The sequence below is a fragment of the Propithecus coquereli genome, unplaced genomic scaffold, assembly GCF_000956105.1.
Source record: "Propithecus coquereli isolate 6110/MARCELLA unplaced genomic scaffold, Pcoq_1.0 Scaffold13, whole genome shotgun sequence".
Lineage (NCBI taxonomy): Eukaryota > Metazoa > Chordata > Mammalia > Primates > Indriidae > Propithecus > Propithecus coquereli.
This window is the reverse complement of record NW_012137191.1, coordinates 718,586-730,910: the sequence shown is the minus strand read 5'-3', so window position 1 is coordinate 730,910 and position 12,325 is coordinate 718,586. Positions and strand designations below refer to the sequence as shown.

The window sequence follows — 12,325 nt, the reverse complement described above, 5'->3', positions numbered from 1 at the left end:
CCAGGGGTGTCTGATTCATGACTCGCTGTGGCTGAGCACCTGTATTCCTGCCTCCCCCATCCCAGGGCTGGGCCCTGTGTGTGTGGACTCAGCCCAGGGCCGCCTCCTTATCACCCCACGGTGGGGCAGGCAGGGACAGCTGTGGTGTGTTCAGAATGGGTTCTTCCTGCAGGGCAGCAGCCGCAGAAGAGCAAGGAGCAAGAGAGCAGCTGCGGCCCAGCCCCGGCTCATCCCTTGCTCTCAGCTCCGAGTCGGACGCGTGCTGCGCGGTGCAGCTGTGTGTCCATGTACACGCCCACACGACAGCACAGGCCCTTTCATAGGCACTTTTAAAGCAAATAAAACATTTATTCAGATTTTTTCCATTTTTTTTCCTTTTTTCCTTCTTTTTTACAAAAACATGCATACATACACAGGGTATGGTGGGTCCTGGGGAAGACACGCACACGCACACGTACACTCCCCACTCGCACACGCTCACACACAAACGCTTTCCTTCTTGGCCCCAGGCCTGGACCCCAAAAGCCTTGAAGACTTTGCCAGGGAAGCCTCCCCTCCCCACGTCTTGTGTCCACTCTCCCACTCCTCCCCCACAGCCAGGCTAGTCCTATGTAGGACAGGAGTGAGAGCTGGGGGAGACCCCAGAAATAAGGCTCATGGAGTGGGCAGCATCTGGGGGGTCCCTGGGGGTCATGCTGTGCTTCTGAGGGGAGATGAAGGGTTTGGCACCATTGGATCAGGAAGCACAGGACTCCAAGAGCACCTGTCTGCCCCACCAGGGCACTGAGATGGTCAATGCAGGGCGGCCTCCGGCGGGGGGCAGGGACCAGATGGAGGTCTGCTGACAACTGTTCTCAGGGGGAGCTTCGTCTCAGTGCCCAGTGTTGCAGGGAAGCTTCCAGAGTCATCCGAGGAAGCAGGTGAGAGGAGGGGACCCCCCTGCATTCAGGGATACAGGACCTCTTGGCTCCCTGCCTACCTCCAGCCCACAGAGCCTAGGAAGGGCCACCCTGGCTGAGGCCAAGTTCACATTTCTGTGTGGAGCCTGGGGCTGTGTGCAAAGTCTGGGGTCTGCAGAGCCAAAAATAGTGGTTAAGTGTGGGCCCAACCGAGCCAGTCCTCCTCCATGCAGTCCTGAGGAACGTGGGCCACCGTTTGGGGCCGGGACACCAAAGGGGTAGAATCTGTTCTTGAGAGAGCCCTGCTGGGGCCTGGCTGCCCAAACTCCTCTCAGGGTCCTCTCTGGTCCTGTCCTAGACCCAGGGGCCCTCTCAGACTCCCTGGGGTGACTGTCAAGGCAGGCAGGCTGTTCTCTGGCCCAGACCACCTGCCTTCAGGATCTCTGAAGACCCAGGAAGGGGGGCAGTTGCCAGAGATTAGAAGAGGACCGGGTCTGAAGGGCAGGGTGGGTGCACAGATGGTTCCAAAGCCTTAGAGATTCATTGGTTCCTCCTCCTCCACCAGCTGCTCTGAGGACCTGGAGGGAGGGACAAGGGTGGGATGCCGGAGGGCCAGGGGCTGCAGGAAGGGCTGCAGCTGAGCTTCCCTCCCAGCCCTGGTCAGGAAGCCTGAGAAGGCGGGGGTAGCTGCACTGGGGATTTGGGGTCTTCCAGTAGGGAGGATCAGAGGGGTGGAGAGGGCCCAGGGTCAGGGGTCTGGCATTACCTGTCTTCAGCCAGGATGCCTACAGAGAGGGATGCCAGCGCGGTCACTGCCTCCACTTCTTCTGCGTCGGCCCCTGGCCCCCGGGGCACCCAGGAGTCTGGACAGGAGGCCAGGCGCTGCATGCAGCCCCAGTATTTACCTGGGGTGAGAAGCTGGTGAGAAAGGGCTGGGGAAGGCAAGCCCCTCCACGCTGCACCCTAGACCAGACACAGGCGTCTCAGGCCCAGGGCCCAAGAGCAGCAGGCCCATCCTCAGCTTGGGGTCAGCTCTCCCACCTGCCCCTCACCCCCAGTCACACCCCTCCCCGCCCAGCCCTGACAGGGTGAGCACAGCAGGTTCCACTTGGCTCTGAGGGGGTCCTAGCAGCGCAGGCCTTTCTCTCATGCCCTGTGGCTGAAAGGCTACATTGGACCCCTTGTCCTAGGTGTGGGTTCCTGAGAGCACGGGGAGGACCCACTTTCCTGCATACGGGGTCTGTGTCAGAGTGACCTCACAGATCCCCAAGCCGTGGCGTCCTGCAGCACAGGGTCCCATTCATGCTGCCTCCACCAGTGCTCCGCCCGGCACCCAGGGAAGGAGAGCGTGGGAGGTGGGAAGAATACAGCGCTGGGAGAGCTGACCATCCCACGGCCACTCTGTGCGGCCTTCGGGCTGCCACCGCCCCATCCAGGCCATGGCAGTGTTGTGAAGGCTGATGCACAGGGAGCACGCCCAGCACACAACCTGGCCGGCGTGAGGCCTCCACCGAAAGAACCAGCAGTGTCTCTGCCATTATGCACACTTCCTTTACCCAGCCCTTGTGTGGGGACTCTGTTTTATTCGTTTTTATGTCCCTAGAATAAGTTCTGGGTCTTTACATAAAGTACTCAACACATGTTGAGTTGAAGCTGAAAACTTGAAGTTCTTTCCAAATGTGGGGGTTATTCTGAGACCGGGCCCCCAAGCAGGCAGAGGTCCCAAGGCTTCCGTGGCCACGACTGGGGGGAGGGGCGGCAACGCGGCCTCTGGAAAACAAGGCCTGAGTGCTGCATCGGCCTGGCCCTGGCCTAGGGATGTGGCTAGAGAGGGGAGGCCAGTCCCTGCCTTGAGGAGGCCACTGTCTGGTGGTCCCTGCTGTGTCTATCTGGAGGGCTTGGAGGTGCCTACTCACGGGGGGCTGCCCACCATTACTGCTGGGTGACTCAGGAATCTTACTACAGACCAACAGCAGGTCACCCGGTTGGCACTGGAAGCCCTGGAACTCTGGCCACTGGGGACAGCAGATCTTTGAGTTTCTTTCAAGTCTGAGCTCAGTGACTGTCCTATCTCCACACTTACTGTGCGCCCGGATCACGGCTTCCAAGGATCGGATGGCATTGAGGTTGGGTTTCTGTTTCCAGCCTTCTTCTGAAAGGGGATCCACCTACAGAAAACACTACATCAGCCACCAGTCTCTCAGGGACTCACAGGCCCAGCTCTCTCCCACCCCAAGGGCTCCAGCCTTCTGGGTACAAATAGGCACAGGTGCTGGCTCTGCCTAGGTCAGGAGGTGCTGGCCCTAGACCAGCCTTAGGGAAGAGACATCCACTTTGCCTACCTCATTTCAGACCTGGCCACTCCTGCCCTGTCCCATCCCATCTGCCTGCTCTTTGGGCAGTCCTGGGGAGCAGGGCTCACCTGCCCCACAGAAGCATGGATGGGGGTGGGGGAGAGCTTACCTTGTTGCCCAGCAAAGCAGCCACACAGGCCTCAGAGGCATCACAGATGGCTGTGAGGTCATGGCCGCCCTCCAAGGCCAGCACCACTGCACCTCCTGCCAGGTTCATCAGCTGCTGTGTCATGTACCCAAAACCTAGACGGTCGGGTGGGGGGGATTGGAGGGGACGGCGATGGAGGAGTGGTGACCCATTCTCTACCCCTGTCTCCCTGCTTGCTTCCTCCCTTGTAGATAATGACTGAAATGCGTAAGTCGCTAGTTTCCCAAGGGCTTTCACATCGAATCCCGCACAAGGCTCAGAGAAGTTAAGGGACTTGAGAAAGGCCCCACAGCTAGTAAGTGGCAGCAGGGCTAGGACTTGAACTGTGGGCATCGACTCCAGCCTGAGTCTTTTTCACGGAGCCACACCATCTCCTCTTTCTGTCCTCTAGGCCCTGTGGCCCAGGGTGCTGAGGGGCACCCTCTGTTCTGAGGACGCAGCTCCTCCCATCCTCCCTGTGGAGGAGCTGCCAGCCCCGCCTGCAAACAGCACAGTTGGGCTGGGCAGTTCTATGGCTGAGCTTTCTGTGTGTCAGACTTAAGTTCCCAGGGGTGTGACCTGGTCAAGCCCTCTCTGGTGAACAGGCCTGGGTCCCAGAAAGGGCCTGGGCGGTGCTAGGCTAGGAGATCCCAGGGAATCCCAGGGCCAGCTGCCATACTGCAGTCCTCAGGCTCACAGCCCTGGGCCAGCCACTGCTGCTGTCCCCTTTAGACTTGGGCGGTGCCTCCTCACCCCCCACAGCCTGGCTCTCCATCCCTACACCTCCTCCTCAGCTGGGGCCCCCTTACATTTGGCAGAAACGTGGTAGCCACCCAGCGGGGCTGGGTGACCCTCGGCAGCGTCAAACCCAGCTGACACTAGGACCAGGTCTGGAGAGAACTCTCGGGCGATGGGCATGACAACTGTCCTGTGAGGTTGCAAGGAGAAGCGGGGTCACCACACTGCACAGCGCTGCTGGGGGCAGAGGCCAGGGCCCTGCCAACTTTGCTGTGGGGTGCCCTGCTCTTAGGGCTCCAGGACACGCAGTCCCCCAGCAGGATTAGCAGGTCCTCTGCCTCCTTGACTTTGGCTGGCCACTCGTGTCCCTGGCACACAGCCTGAGGACTCAGCCCCCCAGGGAATGAAGGAGGAGTGTGTGTGTATCTGTGAGTGCAGTGAGCAGGGCCACAGAGAAGGGGCAATCTCACAGCCGGCGGAATGGCTGGGGACTGGCCCAGGGACTGCAAACGCTGGGCACTGTGGACTGAGTGACTGGGCACTGTGGCACTGTGGCACTCAGCTACTCCATACCTGAGTGCTGACCAGGGCAACTAGACCCTCTGAGGTCCTGGGCCACTAGCTCCATTCTCTCATCCCCTCCTCTGCCGGCCCCCCACAGCTGCCTCCCTCTAGCCCTGACCGAACTCCGAGGTCCATTTTCATGTTCTTCAAAGCCCTGGGCTCTTGCCACAGACACCAGGAACTCCCGCCCAGGGCTCCTGCAGAATTAGCTCTCATGGAGAATACCTACAGAAAAGTTTGGAGGTCTACTTCCAGGGTTCTCATTTCCTACATGGAGCGCAGGGCCCCCAGCGTGAACGGAGCCTAAGCCCCTCTCCCAGATCCAGAACAGCTTTTCTTAAGGTACTCCCCCAACATGGACATCCTCTGCTTTTCCTCTTCCTCCCCAATTTAAGTTTCTCCTCTCCTGCTCAAAGCCCACCTCCTCCAGGCAGCCTTCTCTAAGTGTGGCAGCTCTGCTCACTCCACCCTGCCTGTCTGCCGGCGTTCAGTCTGACATTGGCTCTTGGTAATGTGGGACTTTATACAGCACCCTTTGACTTCTGTGTGTGTTCTATCTTTCCACTTGAGTTTGCCTACAATGTCTAGTAACCAGTGGGGACAGGGTGACAATCCATTTGATCGCCTCCAACCTGGTGCTATTGGGAAAGGGCCAGGAGAGGGTGGCCTTGCTCCTCTGGGGGCCCCTGAGCACTTACCTGAAGGCAGCCAGGTACTCAGGATCCCCCATGGGGGGGTCCAGACCGCCAGCCCAGGCCACATTGACATTGAAGCCCTCACCGCTTCCAGCCCCTACCTGGGAAACAGACGCAAGGGAGGCATGAGGAGAGCAGAGCCCCGGGAGAGGAAACCCAGACGCTAGCGCTGCCAGACCAGTCCATCAGCCTCCTCACTTCCAAATGGGGAAGCCGAGGATCAGGGAGGCCAAACGATCTGCTCAGGGCCACACAGCTCATGGTGACAGAAGCAGATCAAGTGCCAGGAGGAGAGTCAACAAGGTGGGAGGATATGGCCCCACCGTGTGGTCACCTCATCCACAGCCCCGCTGCCTGGGAAGAAGTTGCCATCGTCATGGCGATGCAGGGAGATGTAGAGCACACTGGGGTCTTGGTAGAAGGTTTGCTGGGTGCCGTTGCCATGGTGAACATCCTGCATAGGGAGATGGGCAGTGGATTAGGGAAGACGCGAAAGCAGAGAGATGGGGACCAGGACGGTTAGAAGGGTTTCAAGGTCAGTAGCCATTCTGAGGGTCAGGACCCTAGACTGGGGGTCAGGAAACTGGGGTTCCTAGAGCCATATGGATCAGTGGCCCCAAGTAACCCACTGCCCAGCTCTGAGCCTCAGTCTCTCCATATGGAGGATCTCTCCCTCCCTGTCACTCTCTATAGGGACAGAGAGAAACATGGTGGGTGGAGCTGGCTATAGTATGAAATCCTAAGGGAGGCATCTTCATCTCTGAGGAGGCAGCCACAGCAGGCCGGCCCACATGAGAGAAAGCATGTGGAGTGGGGGATTAGTGGCAGGGAGCGGGAAGAGACCAGGATTACACACATCGGGAACCCTCGCCACCATGTCCTGCATGAAGGCATGAACAGAAACTGAGCTCAGTTACGGAGGGGCAGGTCCCTGGCTCGGCCCCATCCCTCCTAGGAAGAGCTGAGCCTACACTCGACTCACAAGGCCACGCATGGGCTCAAGTGTGCAAAGTTCCTCCCCAGTTTTCAACTTCTGCTTTGCCGTGTCCCTTTCACAGCCATCAGTGCAGAAGGGACATAGCTTAGTAGTTAAATACGTGCACTCTACAGCTAACCGGCCTGGGTTCAGATCCATCTCACAGCTTATGAGGTGAGTGAGTGTGTACAAGTCACTTAATTTTGTTCTGTGCTCACTTTCCTCATTTGTAAAATGGGTTGTAGTCCGGATTAAACCCATCTCTATAAAAACCATCGGTGTCTGGATGTGAGTAGTGGTATACTGATATGATTTGCTATTATTCTTATCATAACTACCTGTAGGGGAAATGCAGACATAATTAGATCTGCCAAAAGAAGCCAACAGAGGTCAAGAGACAACACTCAAATGCAAACGCCTACCCGCTGTGGGAGTTCACTCTGGCTGAAGGCCTTCCCACACACCATGTCCTCTGGGCCTCCCAACAGCCCTGTGACATGAGTGTTATTTTCATCGGAATTTTACACAAGGGGAAACTGAGGCTCAGGGAGGCTAGCACAGAACTAAGACATGGAACCATATCTCTAACGCCAGGCTGCGGGCTCTCTCCACAGGACTCTCGGATCTGAGGTGCAAGGACAGGCACCTACCCAGTCCACAATGAGGATCTTGCTGGCCTTGCTCTGCTGTTGCAGCTGCCGGCAGGCGATGGCCACAGAGTTGAAGAAGCAGAAACCCCTGGGTGGAGGAGAGAGAGGTCCTGCTGGCCCTTTCCCTCCCCACGACCCCACCTCTCCAGCCCCTTCTCTCCCCCAGCCTCTGGCTCGGCCCAGCCCCAGAAGGCTCAGGGAAGGAGGGGAATGTCCTTACAGGAAGACCCTGGAGGCCTGCCCCCCACCTCATCCCACCTAGGCCTCCCCCAGGCCTTACATGGCTGTGGAATGATCTGCATGGTGTCCCGGGGGCCGCACCACAGCAAAACCATTCTGGAAAGAGAAAGAATGCTTGTCAACCAAATGGCCAGTGCTCTGACCCTCATCTGCACGTACCAGTCCCCCAGCCCCAGCCTCTTCCTCTGAGAAGGAGCGACAGGGCATCAGCCGCCAGCATGTCTGACCCTGTCCGGGCTGGAGCTGAAGTGGCCCAGAGCCCGACCCTCATGCTGCAGGCCCTCTGTTCGCAGGCTGCACGTGAACACAGAGCCCCTCCTCCTGGGGTGTCCCGGCTATTATCACTTGGCAATGACAACTGCTACTGACTATCAAGCAAAAACGATGCTCCTGGCACTGTGCTAAACGCTTCATAAACGCTGGACTTCATCCTCACAGCATCTCTGTGAGGTCAACGTTACCTAATCCTTCGTACAACATCTTCATCAGACACACATTATCATCTCCAGTCCACAGATTAGAAGTCTGAAGCTCAGGCGAGTTAAGCAACTTATCTGAGGTTGTCTGGTTGTGAATGGTAGAGCCATGCTTTCCAGCTCCACTGAGGTCCTCTGACACTGAGGACACTGTGACTGCCTTGGGCTATACGCTCCTAGACAACCGGGGTGTGGGCCGCAGGACAAGTCCCATAAGATGCACAGCCCAGAGCAGAAAGCATGGGCACCAACCCAGTCTACATGACCTCAGCACTGGAGGTCCAGTGACATCCCAAGACTTGCCTATAGCCACGAAGTGGGCCTTAAATGATCCTGGATGATCAGAACCCTGTGTCTCCTAGAGACCAGAGGTCACAGTGGCTTGCCTCCCTGCCAAGTAACATGAGCCTACGGTTGAAGTCTCCACCTGGTCCCTAGAGCCTTCGATTTCCCTTCCAAAACCATGTGGCAATATCCAAGAGGAACAAGATATCTGGGGTCCTGGGCCTGGATTCGCTACTGTTCCACCCTGTTGCCTCCCCCGTGGTGGGCCCACCTCAAGCCAAACTTCCTACCTTCAGCTCACGGGAAGCCACTTTGAAGGCGAGTTCAGTGACACTGCCAGCGGCCCAGCGGGCTGCATTGGAAGAATGCAGCTCGTTCCAGATGGTGTCAGTATCCACCTGTGGGAGCCAGAGTCAGGGCCCGCATCATCCAAGGCTTCGCACAGGAGCCAGGGCCCAATGGGGCAATCCCCACCCAAAGGCCAGGACCCCAGGGGCAGGGAGCTGGGCAGACAGTGCTGCCTCCCCAGTGCCCCACCGCCCAAAGGCAAGGCCTCCTGTGTCCCCAATCCCAGCACAACTTCTCCTTCCCAGCTTAAGTCCCAGAACCAGCCCATATCTGGCCAGCACTCTGCTGGCAGCATCGCACCTGCCTCCCTGGTCAGGGGAGGGGGCATAGCGTTACCTGGGCGGGACTTGGGGTTTGGGCCGGGAGGGGGTTTTAAGCCCCAGCTGACTCTGCTCAGGCCCTGCGGGACGGTCGGAGCTGGAGGGGCCGTCTGCACCACTGTCTTCCACTCAGGGCCCCTAGCCCAGGCTGGCAGGCCCCCCAAACCCAGCCCCTGGGCCTCAAGGGGGGCATGATGGGGAGATGGGGAGGGCGAGGCAGACCAAGAGAGGCGAGGAAGGCAGAGAGAGTCGCAAGAGGCTGGAGAAAGAGAGAAAGAGAGAAAGACAGAGAGGGAGAGGAGGGAGGAGAAAACAGAAGCAACAACAGTTGGAAAAATCAGAAAGTGGCAAGAAATGGGAAGTTGTGAACAGGGCGCTGACTGGCTCCCAAACAGCCCCCCACCAGCTACAGCTCCCACTTTCCCTCAGAGCGAAGCCTCCATCCCCTGCCTCCACACACCTCGCTTGAGAAACCACTGCAGGGACATTTCTAGGTGAGGAGAGCCGAGCCAGAGGGGGCAGGAAGCCCCTCCAACAGGTGACGGGCGAGCAAAGCTGGGGGTCAGGGGACTGCGTCCTGGGGTAGAGAAGTGCCTGGGTCGCCAAGGACACCAGGAACACCCCATGGCCCCACGACAGGCAGTCCCTGGTCTGGAGACCAGCCTCACTCTGCCATGGAATGGCCAAGACCCAGCCACTGGGGTCTCAGGAAGGGAGATGACCGCAGCCCCAGTCTTGGCCCTGCTCTTTAAGCCTCACTCGACGTCCACCAAACACCTTCTCAGTGCAAACCTAGACTGGGCTCCATGCTGGGAAGACACCGATGGGCTAGGATATCCCTTGCCCTGGGGAGCTTCCAGCCTGCAGAGGGCGTCATGGGGAAGTCCCTGTCCACCCGGCCCGGAAGAACCACAAGAACAAGCAGGCAGGGGCTGGGCCTGGGAGAACCGAGGTGGGGAGGGAGATCCGAGAGCCTTTGGCAATGCCCGCTCGAGACCCTGGGCACACTTACCCCAACCCCACCACAGGGCAGCATCACAAACATCCGCTGTGCCAGGAGCCCTGTGGGGAGAGGCCGGGCCCACGTGAGTGTGAATGCTCTCAGCCTTCGGCCCGGCCAGGAGCAGGGGGGCCCTGACAAGGGCTGGGCGGGTGTGCAGGAGAGAAACAGTGCAGGGAGAGGTGGGGGTGGGCAGCCGAGGGGCCAGCAAGGCAAGCTGGAGCAGGGATGTCCAGGAGGCTGCAGGACGGCCAGCGGGGACGAGAGCACAGGGGCCAGGTGAGACCCGGGGCCTGGGCGCCACCAAGCCCCTACCTGCCAGCTTCCCGTTGTCCAGTTTGAGGCGGCTGAGCGGGTTGGTGCCGTAGAGGAGCACATGCCGCTCAGAGTGAACCAACTGCAGCTCCTCCAGGTTGGCTTTCCGGCCCCGGACACACTGAGGAAGGGCCCACAGAGCTCCTCAGCTCTTGCCCACCCCCTCCTATTGCCACCGCCCCAGCTGCCCCTCATCTCTCGCTGGCCCCAGGCCCTCCGACCCCATCGCTCCCACTGCCCTTACCTCCTCCGCCTCCTCACCTCACACTGGCTCCGGAGCCCCCGCTCCTGCAGCCGGGACCAGATGCTCTGGATACGGCCGGCGTGCTCTGGGTGCCTGCTGTTGTCCCCGCAGGAGCACTGGTGCTTCAGCATCGCTGAGTCATAGACCAGCCCTGCGGGAGCGGGGGTCAGGACCAGCACCCCAAGGCCTCCTCCTCCACCTCCATGGCCACGGCCCCCACAGAGCCAGGCAGGGCACAACCCCCGCACACCCACACATTCTTGCCCCCATCCCCACCCCAGCCCGTCACACCCATCTGCACACCCTGACGCTTCCCCAGGTGGCCTCAGACAACACACCAACACAGCGCCAGCCAACACAGCGGCCACAGAGCCACTGCCTCCCTGCCACGCTGACCTGACTGCTCACACGGCCCAACACGTCACCAGGCCCTCAAGTGCTCAGAGCCTATGCACAACAAGGCCTGCTGCCAGGAGTCTCACACTGGCTGTCATGACCCCAAAGAGGCTACCAAGGGGCAGCAGAGGGGAAAGAATTCCTAGGAAAACCCAAAACCGGGAGCTAGGAAGCCCACAACGACACCGGGTCATGTGATAAGACAAATACAGCTTTGGAGAAGTGACTCTTTCAGTCTGACCTGTGGGAAGACTATAGGGGAGGCCCTGCACAGTGCTGGTGGGAGGATGAGTTCCTGTGGATCTCAGGACACCAAGGACCTTCAAACTGCTCACACCATTTTTCCCAGGGATGCCACTCCCCAAGAGTGAACGCTGGGAAATAATGCCAAGCATGAGTGAAGATTTATGCATCAGGAAAATAAAATGAGCAATAATCTAAATGTCCAACCACTAAGAAATCACCGAATAAAAATAAAATACTATGAGACTCTCAGTTTTACAATTAATGTGTCAAAAAGCATTCATAACATGTTAATCAAAGAACGCAGGGTACGAAACATAGTTCATGTGTTGACGGCATCCGCACACGTACATGTGGCTAGAACAAAGACGGGACTGAACTATGGCAGAATTTAAGAGGGGTTACCTCTGGGTGGTGGGATACTGGTTGGTGATTTTTATTTTATTTTTATGCTTTTCTGTACTTTTCAAACTTTCTAAAATAATTCTGAGCTCTTTCTACAACAGAGCTACAGTAATAAATGTCATTTCAAAAATGGGCTGAATGCGTTGGCAGGAGATTGAAATTCTTATCCTGGCCTGACTGGCACTTGCCGTCTGCCCACAAACTCGTCACCTTAGATTTCCCAAGCCTTGGTCTCCTCAATGGCCAACAGAATCACCACCTGCTCCACCGGCCTCACGGGCACTGTGTGGCTCGAACAAGACTAAGTGCTCTGTGGGTCTAAAATGTCCTCAGTACCACGACACAGACATGGGCTCGTGCAGCCGAGCCTCCCCCTCCTGCCTCCGCTGTCATCCCATTCTCACCTGTGGTGAAGCGTGGGGTCCCGGCAGGGGTCTCTGAGCTGGAGAGGACGCGGGCCTGGCTGGCAGGCTCTGAGGTTGACAGTGAGGCAGACGCGGCTGGGGAAGACTGAGTCCTGGACAGGGGCCGGTGTCCGCCCTGAGCCAGAGGAAGCAGCAGAGAGTCCCCGGTGCTTCCCGGGTGGAGCCGCCCGGCCAGTCGCTGCTGTTCCCAGAGCAACACCTGAGAGAAACAGGGGGCCTCAGTCTCCAGTTTCTCAGCGTCCTGCCTGAGGTCTTGGGAACCTCTGGGTGGGGCCCTTTCCTGGAGAGACTCCAGGACACACCTAGCCCTGCCATCCAGCTGGGCTCTGGCCTTGGACTGAGCCCCCTGCCCCAGCAGCCCCTCAGAGGCCTGTACCCCAGACGGACCACCCAGCTCCACCAGAGCTCCCTGGGCCCTTGGGACCCGAAACCAGACCCAAGTGAGGGGACTTGGGTCCAGCTCTGATCAGGATCTCCTCATCTCCACAGACTGTGCAGCTGCCCCAGAACACATGTATGGACCCACGTGTCACACTGTGCCCCCAAACCAATTCACAGTTGAAGTCCTAGCCCCCGGTGCCTCAGAATGTGACCTTATTTAGAGACAGGGTCTCCAAATTACAGA

At 58.5% G+C, this 12,325-nt stretch overlaps 1 protein-coding gene across 2 annotated transcripts in view; it reads right to left on the bottom strand.

Moving 5' to 3' along the window:
* Positions 1–315: 315 nt before the first annotated feature.
* HDAC7 (histone deacetylase 7) overlaps positions 316–12,325 on the bottom strand; it is a 35,377-nt gene continuing 23,367 nt past the window's right edge. The window contains exons 12-25 of one of the 2 annotated variants that reach the window (XM_012638489.1): positions 11,680–11,899; positions 10,249–10,382; positions 9,988–10,108; positions 9,685–9,734; positions 8,295–8,402; positions 7,284–7,339; positions 7,004–7,091; positions 5,712–5,831; positions 5,381–5,478; positions 4,190–4,308; positions 3,363–3,496; positions 2,983–3,067; positions 1,666–1,804; positions 316–1,477 (exon numbers count right to left, since the gene is read on the bottom strand). In XM_012638489.1, coding sequence (XP_012493943.1) covers positions 1,432–1,477; positions 1,666–1,804; positions 2,983–3,067; positions 3,363–3,496; positions 4,190–4,308; positions 5,381–5,478; positions 5,712–5,831; positions 7,004–7,091; positions 7,284–7,339; positions 8,295–8,402; positions 9,685–9,734; positions 9,988–10,108; positions 10,249–10,382; positions 11,680–11,899 — 1,518 coding nt within the window. In that variant the 3' untranslated portion in view covers positions 316–1,431. The remainder of the gene's footprint in view (positions 1,478–1,665; positions 1,805–2,982; positions 3,068–3,362; positions 3,497–4,189; positions 4,309–5,380; positions 5,479–5,711; positions 5,832–7,003; positions 7,092–7,283; positions 7,340–8,294; positions 8,403–9,684; positions 9,735–9,987; positions 10,109–10,248; positions 10,383–11,679; positions 11,900–12,325) is intronic. The other variant, XM_012638490.1, reaches the window with a different exon arrangement.